Raw genomic sequence first — 15,352 nt, 5'->3', positions numbered from 1 at the left:
TCTACCTGCCTTGCACCTTTTTTCTTGGAGATGTCTCCTGCAGCATCCTGGAAGCTAATGTGCTGGTCTAGGAAAATCCTTCTGGGAAATGGTTGGCTGGCAGGGCAGATGTGGTTCTGCAATGTGTGAGCGAGTCCGTGCCGTGCTCTGCCATAGCTGTTCTTCCCCTCTACACATGGCAGGAGTGACCCTGCTGATCCAGGAGTGACGTCGCCTGCACATCTGTCTACGCCAGTATGTACAACCAAGTTTCTTTGCCTGTATGCTGGCCTGAAGGCAGGTCTGAGAGCCAGAACCTGGAGGACACTCGGCTTTGTGAGCACAGAGCAGTAGCCAGCTAACTAACCCTGTCTGTAAGCACCTGTTAGGTGGTGAAGGAGCTACAGGATGGCTTTTGTGTCCCTTGACACAAAATGAAACCCTCTCTGAAACCCTCCTTTCCCCCCACCCAGTACTCAGACACTTATGTTACAAAGAGAGCTGGTATAATTAGTGGAGATGGTTAAAAAAGTGTGGGCATGTTCCTGCTGAATTCCAGTGGCCAGCAAACTTAGGTTCCCAGGACCATGTGATGTTTACTGATTTGGGGAGTTCCTATATTCAAATCTGTGGCAATATGGTTTTTGTTAAGGTTTTTCTGGTGCTTTCTGGCTGTTACTTTTGCACCTTCCCTTCTTTGAATTAGGTATGTTATGAACTCTGAGAAGATGCAGTCAGAGAGATGCTGAGGTGCCCGTAGTCACACAGTGAGTTAGTGCCAGAGACCAGGACACTCTCTCTTACTCTTGAAACACCAGACCTGAGCCTGGCCCTTCTGAGAAGCTGGGGATGTCTTCCTGGCTGGTCAGGGCTGAAGCACCTTGCTGGAGCTGCGTGTGGTGCCCTAGGCTTGGGTTTCCCGTTGCCTCTGTCATTTTCTAGCTCTTGGTCTGCTTCTCGTGCCTCCTAGAAACCCTCTGCGACACATCCTCAGGCTTCTGAGGATTTTGATTGTATGGCCTGAGGTCTCCAACCCTTTGGCTAATTTGGGCCTGCAGCAGAAAAAAGAAGAGCCCTAGCTCTTGTTAGAAGCAGCAGCTCTATTTGTGCCGTGGGGCTGCAGGGCTGAATGGCCGCGGCTATCAGCCCGGCACCTCCTGTTTATTTTGACTAGCTCCCATCTCGGAGTGGTGCACATGTAGGCGCTTCCAAGTGTTTGCTGGGGAAGCGAGCAGGAATTCATCATGCAGTCTGGCTGGCACCCGTCCCTCTTGGCGTAATGAAGAGCAGTTCCAAACGCATGTACGCAAACAGAGAGCCAATGTTGACAGCTTTACAGGAGGTGCAGCGGTGGGCAAAGCACGCTCCGACTGCTTTGCAGCCGAGCTTAACGTTCCCTGGACATAAAACGGTACCCTGAAGGAGTGGGGGGTGGGTGGAAAGAAGCCCCTAAAAATCTGAGGCAATTTGTGGAAAACTGCCGCTGCTCAGCCTCTTTCTGGGCATCTGGTTACATACATTTCAGGCTGACAGCTTTGTGGCTGAGCTAGTACATTAAAGGATTTAATCTCTGAGCTGAAATCCATGGCAGCTGTATAAAGAAGTTGAGGGAAACGAAAGAGAAGTGCCTCATGGCCCCTCTGCCTGTCCAGACTGGGATCCATGTGCTCCCGAGGCTTCCAGACGAAGGACACAAAAGCTGGGGAAATTGTTTAACAGACTGTTTCACTCAAGCCAACTGAGAAGCGGTTACTAGAGCAGCTCCTCCTGCCACGCTCGGTGTGTAACACGCTCCATGGAGAGACCCCAGAAGCTGTGGCTGATGCTAGACTCTGATGTCTGGGGGCATGTGGCCAAGTAGTAAATGAGCACTCCCCATCCAAACTCCTTAATATCTCCTTTTTTAATTTTTTTTTCACCAGAGATGTATTTTTATCTATTGAATTCTCTGCTTTGCACATATATGAAGCCTTAAATATGCAGTCATTAGAGCAGCAGGTTTTGTGCTCGCTATTAAAAGTGTAGGTGGCACTGTATGTTTTGGGATGTTTGCTGATTTCTTTGTTGAGGATTTTAGGATAATGGTTGGAGATAGATACAAATAGCGGTAAGAAAGTGATTGAACGTCTGTGTTTTAATCACTKGTGTATGTTTCTTTGTATGCTGCTTTAATGATGACAAAGTGTGTGTACCCGTATTGCTGTAGCACTTATTTGATAATTAAGAAGATAAACTCCATCCCTGCTCCAAAACACGGAGATAAATTCTTGCCTACTCAGCTTTTCAGTGAAAACTCTGCTTTGACAAATGCATAAGTGTTTACAAAATGTTTTGAGGGTGTGAGGTAAAAAGACAATACAAAACCGAACTACTGAGCTCATTCATGTGATTGGGCAGAAAAAGCAGTGTTGCCAGTACAATGTCACTTTTGCGTTACTGAGAAAGAAAACCCACATTCCTTTTCAGCCTCTCTTCTGTGTTGGGCTCGTACTGAATCACCCACTCCACAGCTGCCTGAGAAGGGAAAGAAAGGAGCATTTCTAATGAAGGAAGCCCAGAGCACTGGTGCTGCCAGATTGCACTGGAACAAATTTTGCAGTCCCAGTACCCAAGAGTGGTCAGCGCTGGAGTTCCTGTTATTTTTGCAAATCTCTGATGTTACTCAGATCTAAAAGCTCATTCAAAGCTCATGAACCAGAGCCAGATTCTCTGCAGAGGAGTAGTTTTCCACACTGAGAACCACCAAAGCGCTACCAAATGTTTGGTGAATTGAGCCTATAATCTTGTACCCCAAAGTCACCCCTCCCCAACTTAAGTAATTATGGAGAACAGGACTTGGATTCAAACAGCTTCAGGGGCTGCTACAGCAAAAGAGGAGGGGAAAAAAACAGCTAATGGTAATTTGCAAACCAGCCTGACAGATTGCCAAACCACCCAGCATTTCAGAAAGGATGTGGGGTTGTGAAAGCCACTTGGGGAGAAGAGGAGGGGGTGTTTGACTTGTGGTATTTTGGGGAGGCCTGGATTTTAGCGTGTCTGAATGGCAGCACCCACCGTCTGTAGCCACTTCCCAAAATCACTGGGGCCAGTCCTCTCTTGGCTGCTTTGCTTTCCTGTCTGCAAAACTGTGCAATACTGTGTTCAGGTGAGTACAGTTATGAAAGAAGAAATGCTTGTTGCTAAGCGTGCTCAGTTTTGAGGTCTGGCATTGTTTATATTGCCCCCGAAGCAGATAAACTATAATGTTAGGCTATAGCTAGGCAGGTATCCTGCCTAGAGATCTTGTGCACTACTAATCTCCTCTTCTGGGTCTAGCCCAGAAGTAGAAATTAATTGTAGATAAATTTCCAGGACAGCCTAAATGGAGGAGAAAGGCAGGTGTGGAGGATGATCTTCTCTTCTATGGTTGCTGTCTACTTTCTCCTTGCACAGTCTGGGAGGTCTGTGAGCTCCCTGAGAAAAGGGAGAGAGCTGGGGAGTGGGAGGAGGACATGCTCTGCAAACACAGTGCCTGCATTTTGGAAGGTGTGTGCTTTGCAATGGGTAGTTTGCTCCTTTATTGTCTGCAGCATAACAGCAGTGACAGCATTGACTTTGTGTAATGAACAGCTGCTCCGTGCTAGAGTCTATTCCCGGCAGAGACTCGCAGGGATGAATAAGGTTTCAGGCTCCTCCTCCAGAGAGGGTGAGAAAGTTCGCGGAACAGAAGATTGCTGCTTGATTGTTGGATATCTCCAAATCTTGAACTGCTGACAGCTGAGAGCTGAATGTGTCACCGCGCAAGTCATGTTAACCTCCAGCAGTTTAGCCGAGGCAGGGTGTTTATAGAATCAGGAGAGAGGTGTTAGTTCCCGTCCAAGAAGAAGTCATCTTCTTGTCACTGCAAACGACCATCACAAATTGGCTGAACAAAAATATTTTCCTCCTGTTGCACTGCCTGAATTCTTAGCTGATCCTCTGCACTAGCAGGAGCAGGGAGGAAGGAGAGGATAGCTGATGAATTATGGAYGCATTAGAGGCAGACCCGAGTTGTAAACTTTCTTGGAGTTTGAAATCACTCATGTATGTTATAACTCAAGTTATAACTTCAAATAAACATTTTGTGCTTTGTCCCAAGCAGTTCCCCGTGGTGCCTCCCTTCACATCCCTGCTCATCACTCTCCTTTGCTTTGAAACTATACAGGTTTGATTTTTACAAGCTAGGCAGCTTGTGTGCTGAGGTCTCAGCCTGGCATGCTTGCTATGCTATCGTGGTGTTCCCTGTGCTCCCCTCACTGCCTCCTATTGGTTTTATGTTACACTTTATTATAAGCTATTTCCTGCATTTCTTCTGTGCCTGGCCAAAGCCTAGCGCTGAAACCCTTCTACGGGAGTGTGACCCTGTAAGGTACCTGTAAGACTTCTCTATCTCATGACAGGAAAGTAGAAAACTGCATAAACATTGAGAAATCAACTGGAATGAGTTGTTCATAAAAAAAAAAAAAAGTTGGGGGAATATTTTGAAATATTTTTGCAGATCACCTGTTAAGTCTTGTCTCTTGCCCTGTGATGGCTCCTTGCCGTCTCCCTGTGCAAACGCAAGTGTGTGCCCAGGGTGACAATATGTGCAGGAAGAGGGTCTTAATCTCTCCAGCTCTCCCTGTGCACAGAGGATTTCTCTCAGTCTCAGTGCGCTATTTAGAGTCATCCCAGAGCAGTATTTGGCACCTTGCGGGCATTTTTCAGTACAAGACAGTAAAATTAATCCATCTGATTCAGGAGGGCAAAAAGTCTGCAAAGGGCAGTGGGTGACGGTAGGTTTTGATATGAATTCATAGGTTATGCCTTGGGCTGTGCAAAGCTTTTGCCTAGAACAGCTTTGCTACTTGGAGAAACAACACAGAGCTGGGGGTGGGGGCAGGAAATCTTAAGCCCCACGTTTTAAATAGCAGCACTGTGAAAGCTTTTAGTATCATAGAATGGGCAGCATGGTGCACATGTGTTCAGTGACCTATTTTGTTCGGGCAGTGAAAGATGTCTTGGAAGCAGCAGCTCCTTTTGTCTTTGGTTCTAACAGTACTGCCTCTTGACCTGAAATTGTTTTAATGGCAGTGGAGACAAAAGCTCAAGTTGGTTTTGCTCTCTGATGTTTGTCAGACTCCACTGAGTGGAAGCTTTCCTTTTTAGCTCAGTACTGTCCTTGGGAGCTCTTCAAACCAAACCCAGTTCATAGCAGTTAACCTGCGATCCATCCTATCCAACCAGCCTGTTGAGATAGGAAGTGAAAGATGTCCTTTAAAGGATGCTCAGTTTAAAGAGGAGCTTGATTAGTAGGCTTGCTCTGACAGTCCCACAGGGAAGTAGAAAGCTGGAGAGAGCTGTGTTTGTGTGTGCAAGAGATATATGGAGCATTCATCCATGCACGCACCGAGGAATGTAATGGAAAAGCAGAAGTGTTTATTTTTGTAATATAATTTCAATAATAATCAGTGACAAACAGACTTGGCAACTGGGATAATATGTTTTCCCAGTAGTTTTTCAAGGCTGAAATCAGAGTTTTGGCTGAGGGGGGAGAAAGCAGCAATGAATGTTTGAGCTACAGATCCACGTGGCTGTTGCTGATCTTGGTATTGCATTAGGTTGTCAGAGGCACTGAGACCTTGAGGTACGCCCTTGGATTTGGCTGTCGGGAAGCCACTATGCCAGCTGTCTTTTGGTCTTCTGCAGAGTGAGTACTGAGCTGGCGAGTAGCTCGTTGTGAATTTTTTTGGGTAGCCAGCTGGGTTCCTACTGGCTGGTTACTTGGCCAAGCAGARTTGCTTGCCCTTCCCCTTCCAATACATCCAGGGTGTGGGATGGGCAGAGCTAGGGGCAGGGGCAGCACACAGAGCTCTTACAGGACTGTTTAGGGGTGCGGGGTAGTGAAGCACTTTGGTCCTTCCCCAGCCAGGAGAAATGCAACGCTCTGAGAAAAGGTGAAGCTAAAGGTAGTGGCTCTTCATGGTGGCTCTGCCAAATTGGAAGATTTCAGTGCCTGCYTGCCTGCCTGCTCTTGGGACCATTTCAGAGTGAGCGCTTGGGCAGTTTGCAAAATCCCTCTCTTAGTGACAGCACTACAAGGCAGCTGTTGAGGGAGCAGATGATGTGATCTCAGGTGTAGGACAGGCACGTTCACACGAAGCCTCTGTAACCTGCCATGTGCCTTTGACAGTTGGCACCTGGGTGGGGGCCATGCCCCTGAGTGCACCAGCTGAGTGTTTAAGTAAGGTTTGAAGAGTGGTGCTTTCTCTCTTCCTCTGCTCTAGGCTTGGAAAGCCACTTGGAAATCTGGCAAGGAATATATTGCCATCTGGCTGGTGGCATTTTTCAGCTTTCTAGGGTTTTTTTTCCCAGCACCCTGCAGAAAAGGACAGCTTTATACATGCAGAAGTATCTCATCCGTGTCCTACCCAACAGGTATGCAAGCAGCCTGTGGTGTCAGATAAGGAAGCTCGTTCCTGTGGTAGGCTGGAAATCTGTGCGATGTCTCAGTTAATTCCTGCTCCTGGGACCAGCAAAAAGGCTGGGGGGTGCCCAGAGAGGCCTTGGAATGGGGAAGAACATGGGCCCAGGGTCCCAGCAAGAGACTGGTCTCCAGACCCCACCTGATGCCCCGTGGGAGGGCACAGGGCTGGGAGTAGGTGTTCACCTGCAAGACATCAGGATTTCAGGGCTGTATTTGCATTTTTAAGGAGTAGCAATCCCTCACCTGGCTCCTTTGCACCTCTGTCCCAGGCTGCTTCTCACAGCTGACCTCATGGGGACCTGCTGGGTTGTCTGGTGTTTTCCCAGCCTAGTGGCCTGTTAACGCGAGCAGTCTTGCCTTCTGTGCAATGGCTGTTGCAAAAACCTTTTCCTTTGCTTCTGGTGCTTTCTCATGTGTTCTTCTCCCCCCCCCCCCCCAATTTTGGCTAGGAAGTTGCTTCTCCTTTTTCTTTCTCTAATATTGCCTCATCTCTCTCTACTGTATGGGAGAGAAAGGGTCGAGACCTCAAATTAGCAAGGCATGGAGCAGTCTCACCTATCTAGCCAGGTCTCACTGGAGTCCCTGTGCTCAGTTGTTTTGCAGGACTAATGATTACTTGTGGATTTTAGTGCTTTGTTGAACTGGAGTTGGAGTTAAATGAAAGCTGCTGTTCAAAAGAGCCTTGCGTTTCTCTGATCCTTCAGCTTACATGCCTATTCTGGAAGGTCTCATGCCTGTTTTTACATTAAGTCCATTTTCTGTCACAGGAGTTTTCAGGCCCAGCCTTGATGCCACAGTTAAGAGCAGCTGGGACTTTGATCTGCTCAGTGATGGTGTCTGAATCCATAGTTTGCTGTTTCTTCTTGTCCCTGTTTTCCTCCCTCGGTTGTCCTGCTACAGCTAGAAGTGGTGGTGCAGATGTGGGACTGAGCAGCAGAAGAAAAAGCGCTTTCTGCTACTCACTTACCTCTGCTTTCCTCTGTGTGTCCCAGTAATAGAGAACATCTCTGTCCGTCAGTCCCTCGTAGCCCTGGGCTCCAGTGCTCCTCCTCCCAAGCTGCTTTTGTGCTGAGTAACTCCACCATTGCTGGAAAACGGTGAGCCAGATTTGGAGCTAGCCTAAACCAACCGGAATCACCACTGGGCGCAGCAGGGGGACYGAACGCTGGCTGCTGATGTGCTGTGGCCGGGGCTGTTCTGGTTTCCTTGCGTTTCACTGTAGGGTAATCGCACCGCTGGGCTATTAGGCTGAAAGTGCCTGCTGGCTTCCATACTGCTTATTTGAACTACGTGAAGAGCTAACATAATTGAATGTAGCCGAGTCCTGGATGCAGCGTACTGTAAGCATGAGAAGAGATCGTCATGTGGCTGTTTCCACCAGGCCCTGCTTGTAACATAGTTGTTCACTGGGAAAGAGGATGCTCGGCTTGGCTGAAATTGCTCCTCTCTTCCTTCGTGCTCCGTGGCAGCTCTTTATGCTGGTGTTTGCGCAGGGCTGGGCTCACAGTTTAACGTGCTGTCCAGCCATTGCCCCAGGATGAGGACCGCGGCGCTCCTCGGTCTCTGCTTCCATCTGCTGGACAAGCACAGGCTCCTGCTCTCTCCCTTTTTCCCTTTTCAACTCCTTTTCAACTGTGTTCATGTAATCCCCCAGATGGAAAACCCTTACACATGTGTGGACTGTGAGAAAGTTTCAGTGCAGATCCAGCTCTCCGTGGTGAGACTCTCTGCAAGTGTGAACTGCAGTGAGCCTGGAGGTGGGCTGAGCACGGTGTGTTCAGTGCAGCGGTGTGTAACCTCCCACCATGCAGACAGATGTGCACGCCGAGGCCAAGGCATCTCTTTTTTGTTTTCACAAGTAAAATCTGTATGAGTAATGTTGCCTGCATACCACAAGAATGGCTAGAGGAAAGTGCATAAGGAAATGGGCAAGGAGAACATGATGGTTTCCTTGGGTATCTTCCTCAGCATCTGACAGTCAGGGATGTGGGCACATCCTAGGCTGGGGACTACATTCAGACCTTTATATCTAACAGTCCTGGTAAATGTATCCTTCATGAGCTTGTCTGAACTTACTTGTTTTGAACTCTGCAGCATCCTGAGACAGTGAGTTTGTGTGCTGAAAAAATCTGCTTTTTATGTGTTTTAGAGCCACTGCCAAAAACTTTCTCTGCTGTATCATGGGAGCACCTGGAGCAGGCTTAAGAATTACATAAACTGCAGAGGAGTCATGTGGTGTATTTCTCTCTTTGTGAGGACAACAACAATTGTCCCTCAAAGTTGCGCATTTCTGGGAGAGCTGGGAGAATAGTGTTGCTACTGTTGAAGGTCATGAACAGTCTGGTCTTCTCAAGAGTGCTCCAGTTGTTTTCATCTGTCAACAGAAATCTGGCCACAGCAAAGGCATTTCCTTAACCTTCCCTTAACCTCTGCTCAGTAATGGGGCAGAGACAGACAGGAGGTTTGTTTCAAGCAAAAAATCCCCATCCCATTCTCAAGCAGCAAGAAGTTGTGCAATGCAGCCTATAGACCTTYCTGTAAATGTTGCTTGATTTGCATGTTGGCTGTTCATCTGTGCCCATGTAAGCTAAATAGCACTCTCTCCTCCAGATGCTTAGTGACTGATGTAGTCTTTGTGCCATAAGGTGATGGCCTGGACGCAGAGGACTGACCTCTCTTTGTTGCAGTTTACAATATAGTGTCTGGATATCTGAATTTCTCTAACCAAGTTACCAGATTCTTTCTGTAACTGTTATAATGCCTTGGCAGAGCGTGTGTTGTGTCCTGAGTGGTTGCTCCGTTGGAGGATAGTGATGTTTTTATTCATCTAATTAACAAGCATCTATTTAGCAATAGTCATTGAAGACTCTGGGTTGAAACCCTACTTATGTTCCATGTGTAAATCTTGATACTAATTTCTGTTAGTGCTGGTAGGATTTGAACAAATCTTTCAGACACTCGTTTATTTACTGGTTTAGCAAAAATATTGTACTCGTGTAAAAACAAGATGTGCTTTTCTCCTCCAACTAGGAGCGAGCTGTTAACGCRTGTGAGAATACCTGGGGAAGCACAGACATGATGTCTGGATTTTGTGTTCTGCATCCTTGTAGGAYCTTGGAAAATCTTTTTCTGGCTCCATTCTAATCTCAGACTCTTTGCTAAGCATCTAGAAAACTTGATCTTGTGCTAGTTAAGGGAATACTTTTTAGCTTGTTAATTAGGTGAACCTTTGAGACGAAGTTTGCCTGAGTTTGCTCAAGTTAGACTGGAATCTGCGGTGGGATTCCTGCAGGTGTGCGCGTGCTCAGCTCTGGCAGCTTGGCTCATGGTAAAGAAAGGCCCCAGCACTCTTCATCAGGATGTTTAAGCTTTGGAAAAGGTGCAGAGCACCGTCACGTACAGCAGGACTCCAGATGTTCCTCTGGGGGTATCACAGTGGGCACCACAGATGTGATAGCAGGACTGAGATGGCTAGACCAAGTCCCGGACAGCCGCAATAGCTGGCCATGGGTCTGGAGTCCCAGCCTCGGCTCTGATAGAGCCGGTGAGTTGCTCCCTCCTCGTAGTTTCCACAGCAAACTCTGCTGCATGCCAGAGCCTGATGGTGAGAGCAACCACAATCAAAGGTGACACTAGCCTCACCAGTTGAATGAAATGCAAAAGGGGCACAGAAATAATTCTCCTCCTATAAATAAAGAGGAGAAATGTCCATATGCCCATGTTCTGAGATGACTTGCTCTTTTTTGGTGGTAAGGGTATTTTCCTTTTCCCTTAAAGGTGCCCCAGATGGTACTTTTCTAGGGACTTTCTATTTTGAAAGAACAGACTTTTTTTTATTTTTTTATTTCTGGCGTTAGGTTCTCAGCCAGCAGCAGGAGATGTCACCATTGTGGCTGCTCCGGAGAACACAACGGTGGTGGCAGGGGAGAGTGCGGTGATGGAGTGCATGGCATCTGCCGATCCCACCCCCTTCGTCTCCTGGATACGACAGGGTGAGTGTGATGCACAGAGTTCTTCTTTTGTTGTCAAGAGGAACATGTGGACACTTGTTTTTAAAGTATATTGAAAGGAGACAAAATATGTGGGACGAGAAGGGTGCTTTTTACATCAGTATCCAACTCCAGAAGTAGCGTCACAGTGGCCTGCGTGTCCTTGCTAAACTGGAATCATTAATTAAATCCAGAATGGTACAAAGCACGCAGTTCACTTTGTAGCTGTTTGACCTGTGAAATATATGAAGTTCTGGTGCCCGGATGCATTTTGATCATCATTAGTCATAGTCGTATAAGCTTGAGCGGTGAAGATCATGAGATGGGGTCAGGTCTATGCCACTCCTCCGGTGACTCAGAGAGGTTAGTGGGGATTCTGTGAAATCTACCATTTCACTGGAGAAATAACTTGTGTTATCTTGCAGGATTATAAAACATGATAAGATCTGTTAATCATTGGAGAGGCTTTGAGTTGGGGGTGAGGTTTTTGTTTTAAAGTCTTACTGTGGTCAGAGATATATATATATATATATATATATATATATTTTTTTTTCCCCCTCCTCCAGAAAATGGAATGATGGAGAAGACACTTAGATCTTGTCAGAGGTGTACAAACAAGCCAGATTGGCATACGTTTTTCAAGGGCTGATAGCCTAAGTCATGAGTGTCACTTCGTGGAGTGTCACATCCATCAGATGTTTCAGAGACTGATGGTAGATGTTCTCTGCTCAGGAATTGCTTCTGCACCCCAAAAGGCTCTCAGTCATTTTCATAAATCTGGGTCACGATTTAAGACTTTTCTTCCCCCTGTATCCATTTATTGTAGTTGGTCTTCAGCCCAGACTTGTCCACAGGCAGTGATTTTAGTGTATACAAATATTTCCCCTTCACTTCAGAAAAGGAGCAAAAAAATCTCAGAAGACACAACTTTGGAAATCAAATCAGGGAGGGTTAAACATTCTGGCAGAAATGTTTCTGTTTTATCCTGGGTACTTCAGACTTAGAAATATCCAGCTTTCACATGCTGAATCATTTATTCATTGCTATGCTGAGAGCTGCTGATGCTCAGAGGAGATATAATCAGAGCCAATTAACACTATGAAAGTGGTTTTTTTGGGGGTGTAGTCTTGGATGGTGGAACAGTTTCTTGCCTGCAACAATACATAATAATAACTTTATTTCAAAGTGTTTGCTCAGTACCCTCTGCTTTCCAGTGTGGCCTCTTCAGATTAGAAAGAATGGGACTGTGCTAGCAATTCTCCAGGTTGAGCAAGCATGTTTCTTTCCAAGATTACGTTAAGGAGCAGGCTGAGTTACTGGGCAATAAGTCATGTAGGTAACACCGAGGATTGTAGCTTTGGGTTGCCAGTTTGGCTTTTGCCAACCTCAGTGGTGTCAGCTAATTGCTACCATCTGGAGCCAGATTTTCAAACTGCTCCTGTGCAAGTGGGGTGTACAGATCTTTTTTCCTCCTTTGAATGCACAGCCATTGAACTGTGAGGCCATCTGAAGACCCCTGAAATCAATGGAAGGGGCAGAGAATTTAATCTTGGCTGTGTTCCCTGCTGATGGTGCTAAGTAGGCGCATATGCTCACGGTGGAGGCCGAGAGCTTGTGCCTGTCTAAAGGAAGTCTCTGCTGAATCTTTGAGAGGCAAAGGCAGGCGAGTCTAAAAGGTGCCCATCCTTCTGCAGGTGGAGAGGGTCAAGGTCTCGTGTTGCGCAGGTACTGCAGAAGTAGGCTGGCTCTTCCAGCCCTGCTAACTTGTGCCAGAGCTGGCAATGAGTTCCTGACCCCTCAGTCATGCCTTTCTTTGGCAGGATGAGGTTTGCCTATGCTCTGTCCCCAGCTCTTGGCTTTGCTCCCCCATACTCATCCAGGAGGTCTCAGAAAAATCCAAACTTGCTCCGTACCAGCACCAGGGTCCCTGTGTTTCTTTTTGTCAGAGCAATGCTGTGTAAGTGATGTCCAGCAACCAGCCTACTGGCTTGTCCATGATGTGCTCAAGAGCCCAGGGCTCTTTGAAATTGTAGAAGGCCATCTTGGTTCCTGGCCAGGGGACTTGAGCCGCCCTTTCCTCCTTCCCTGCTCAACGGTGCTGAGCATCCAGCCAGGAGAACGATGTTCCCCTTCCAGGTGAATGGGGAGCAGGTGGCTCAAGCCCACGTCTCTGACCCAAACACCTGAGCCCCGACGAAAACCAGGCATGTTCCTAACTGCCTTTATTGCTGGAGAAGTTGAGGGTGTTTATCATCTCCTCGAGCTGGGCCCTCAGGACATGTCTGTCTTCTCCACAAGCTGTCTTTGCTGAGGTATTTCCTTCTGAGGGAACAACAGTGTCCTGTAGGCCAGCTGCTCTCCAGAATGTCTGTTGTCTACCCATGGCTGCCAGAGGATGCAAAAGTGGCTGCTTTTTACACCTCCGTCTGCTCTAAGGGAGAGGCTCTTGTGAAAGTCCACCTTTACAATCCATGTCAGGGATGGGCCATGTAATCAAACTGGCTAATACCTTACAGATCAGGAACCAGGGCAGGTGGAAAATTAAAAAAAAAAAAAAGATTAGTATATTTGGATCCACTTCCAGGACCCAGGCAAGGGTGGGGGGGAACCCTGACTTCCCAGAGCTGCTGGTGGTTCGGTGCTCTCGCTGACGTTTGCATTAACGTGTGTGAGGGCAGGAGACGTGTGTTTGTGCGTGAGGGACATCAGGCAGATCCAGCAGCCTTTTGCAAAGAGCATGTTAGCATAGCTTTCCCTTGAATGTGCTATTCCTAGAGGGTCTCATTCCAGGCACACTCTAAGAATTAGACACTGCTTTGATCCAAAATGGAACTTTTTCAGTTATTACAGGCTAAGCTAAACCTTGGGGCAATTTTGGCTTTGGCTGGTCTGCACTCAGTCAAGCACTAAGGGATGTCCCGGCAGGAATCCTCCTCTGGGCTGGGGTTTGGGATGCGGGGTTCCCTCTGCTCCCCAGCTGTGACCCTGGATCGGGGTAGGTATGTTGCCTGCAAGCCCTTGCCAAGGGGCAGCTTGGAGCTCCCTCCCACATCTGAGCATGTGTCTTTTCCCGCAGATGGAAAGCCTGTTTCCACGGATGCGATTGTGCTGGGCCGGACAAACCTCCTCATTCCTTCCAGCCAACCGCACCACTCAGGGGTGTACGTTTGCCGTGCTAACAAACCCCAGACCAGGCAATTTGTTACAGCCGCAGCTGAGCTCCGGGTCCTTGGTGAGTAGAGAGCAGGATAAACACCCCACAGTTAGCTGGCCAGCATTTCTGCCTGGATTACCTGGATTGACATCCAGAAGCTCTACAAGTAGTTGTGTATGTGGCACGTGCTGGGTCAGAAGGGAGCACAGTTAGAGTCAGGAGGGCCTAGTTGGGGATAGCTCTCGATGGGAGTGTTGCCTCTTTAATTTGGGGGTTAGTTCCTTGTATTTATTGAATCTTGTTATTCCTTGTTCTTGTTCTTCCAGGTTCCCCCATGAAAATCTGTATCAGCAATTAACTTTCAGCATTGTGGAAGCCATAAGGGAGAACAGCCTAGGATCAGGGAATGTAGCACATGGTTGATACAGAATTTATTTTTCCTTTTGGACAGAGTCTAAATTAAGCCTCTAGAGTCTGCCTGGCAAATCCTATCATGTAAGCAAAGCTGCTACTGAATAAAACATAGCACAGGATGGAGAGGAGAAGGGATTTTGCTCTGCTTTTTTTTCTTTTCCTTTCTCATTCCTGCACTAATTTCTCCCCTCTCCTTGCAGCTATGCCCAGTATCTCCCAGGCTCCTGAAACCATCTCACGCACCCGAGCCAGCACAGCCCGGTTTGTCTGCAAGGCAGAGGGCGAGCCGGCCCCAACCATTCACTGGCTGAAGAACGGCGAGGCCATCCTCTCCAATGGGCGAGTGAAGATCCAGAGCAGTGGGAGCCTTGTGATCAATCAGATCGGGCTGGAGGATGCTGGCTACTATCAGTGCGTGGCTGAGAACAGCCTGGGCATGGCTTGTGCCACTGCCAAGCTCTCGGTGATTGTGCGGGAGGGTTTACCCAGCGCTCCCAAAAGGGTGTCAGCTGTGTCCCTCTCCAGCACCACCGTCCTTGTGTCCTGGGAGCGTCCGGAGTACAACAGCGAGCAGATCATTGGCTTCTCGTTACATTACCAGCGGGCTGTGGGTAGGTGTTATCTGCCTGTGCAACAGGGCTGTGGCCGTTGGGGGTGAGATGATAAGGAGGAAAGCATGTGTGCCGCTGGTGCTGGGCAGAGAATGCCCTTCCAAAAACAGGAGGAGGTCTGCCCTGCGCTTAGTACTGTGCTTCTTACAACTGCTAGAGTTCCTGTGTCCTGTCCTTATCATGGTCTCAGCAGGGCTGTACTCGAGGTAAAGAACAGGGTGTGTTATTCTGGATAGTCCAGGCTATGGTAGCTTGGTGTTTGCAACACCTCTTCAGAGAGCCACTCGCATACTCCTGTTTCTGTTCCAAAAGAGTTGGGAGAGTTTTAGTGCATCCAGATGGTTTGGAAACAATCCAGGGTATCTCCTAAGCTGTGTTTTCTCCCCTTTCTGGAAGCTCAGCTCTTGTGGCAGAGTAGGGCTCTTTCTATGGAGACTAGATTCCTATAACTGAAGGAAGCCAAGGCTTTCTAGCTTTGCTTACCCAGTTCTCTGCATTTGACTCTGGCACCTTCCCTCTGCATGGCCCCTGACCCTGGCAGAGCTTAGACACATAGAGAAGTCATCACAGGTACAAGACACAGGGCATCTACTAGACCACAGGAACTCTTGAATTTCTTTCCCAGCTGGTGGCAAGTGTGAGGGAATTCCAGTTAGTTTAGCCTCTCTCATTGCAGGCAGAGGAATTTTCCAAATTCCCTTGGATGCAGCGTGTGCCAGTG

General features: G+C 47.8%; 1 protein-coding gene across 1 annotated transcript in view; it reads left to right on the top strand.

Annotated features, from left to right (window-relative positions):
- Positions 1–15,352, top strand: part of IGDCC4 (immunoglobulin superfamily DCC subclass member 4) — a 68,799-nt gene that overhangs the window by 26,560 nt on the left and 26,887 nt on the right. The window contains exons 5-7 of the mRNA XM_026073368.1: positions 10,321–10,455; positions 13,529–13,684; positions 14,221–14,631. Of these exons, the coding sequence (XP_025929153.1) occupies positions 10,321–10,455; positions 13,529–13,684; positions 14,221–14,631 (702 nt within the window). The remainder of the gene's footprint in view (positions 1–10,320; positions 10,456–13,528; positions 13,685–14,220; positions 14,632–15,352) is intronic.

Source organism: Apteryx rowi, unplaced genomic scaffold (genome assembly GCF_003343035.1).
Source record: "Apteryx rowi isolate R43461 unplaced genomic scaffold, aptRow1 scaffold_11, whole genome shotgun sequence".
NCBI lineage: Eukaryota > Metazoa > Chordata > Aves > Apterygiformes > Apterygidae > Apteryx > Apteryx rowi.
This window is presented reverse-complemented; position numbering and strand designations above follow the sequence as displayed.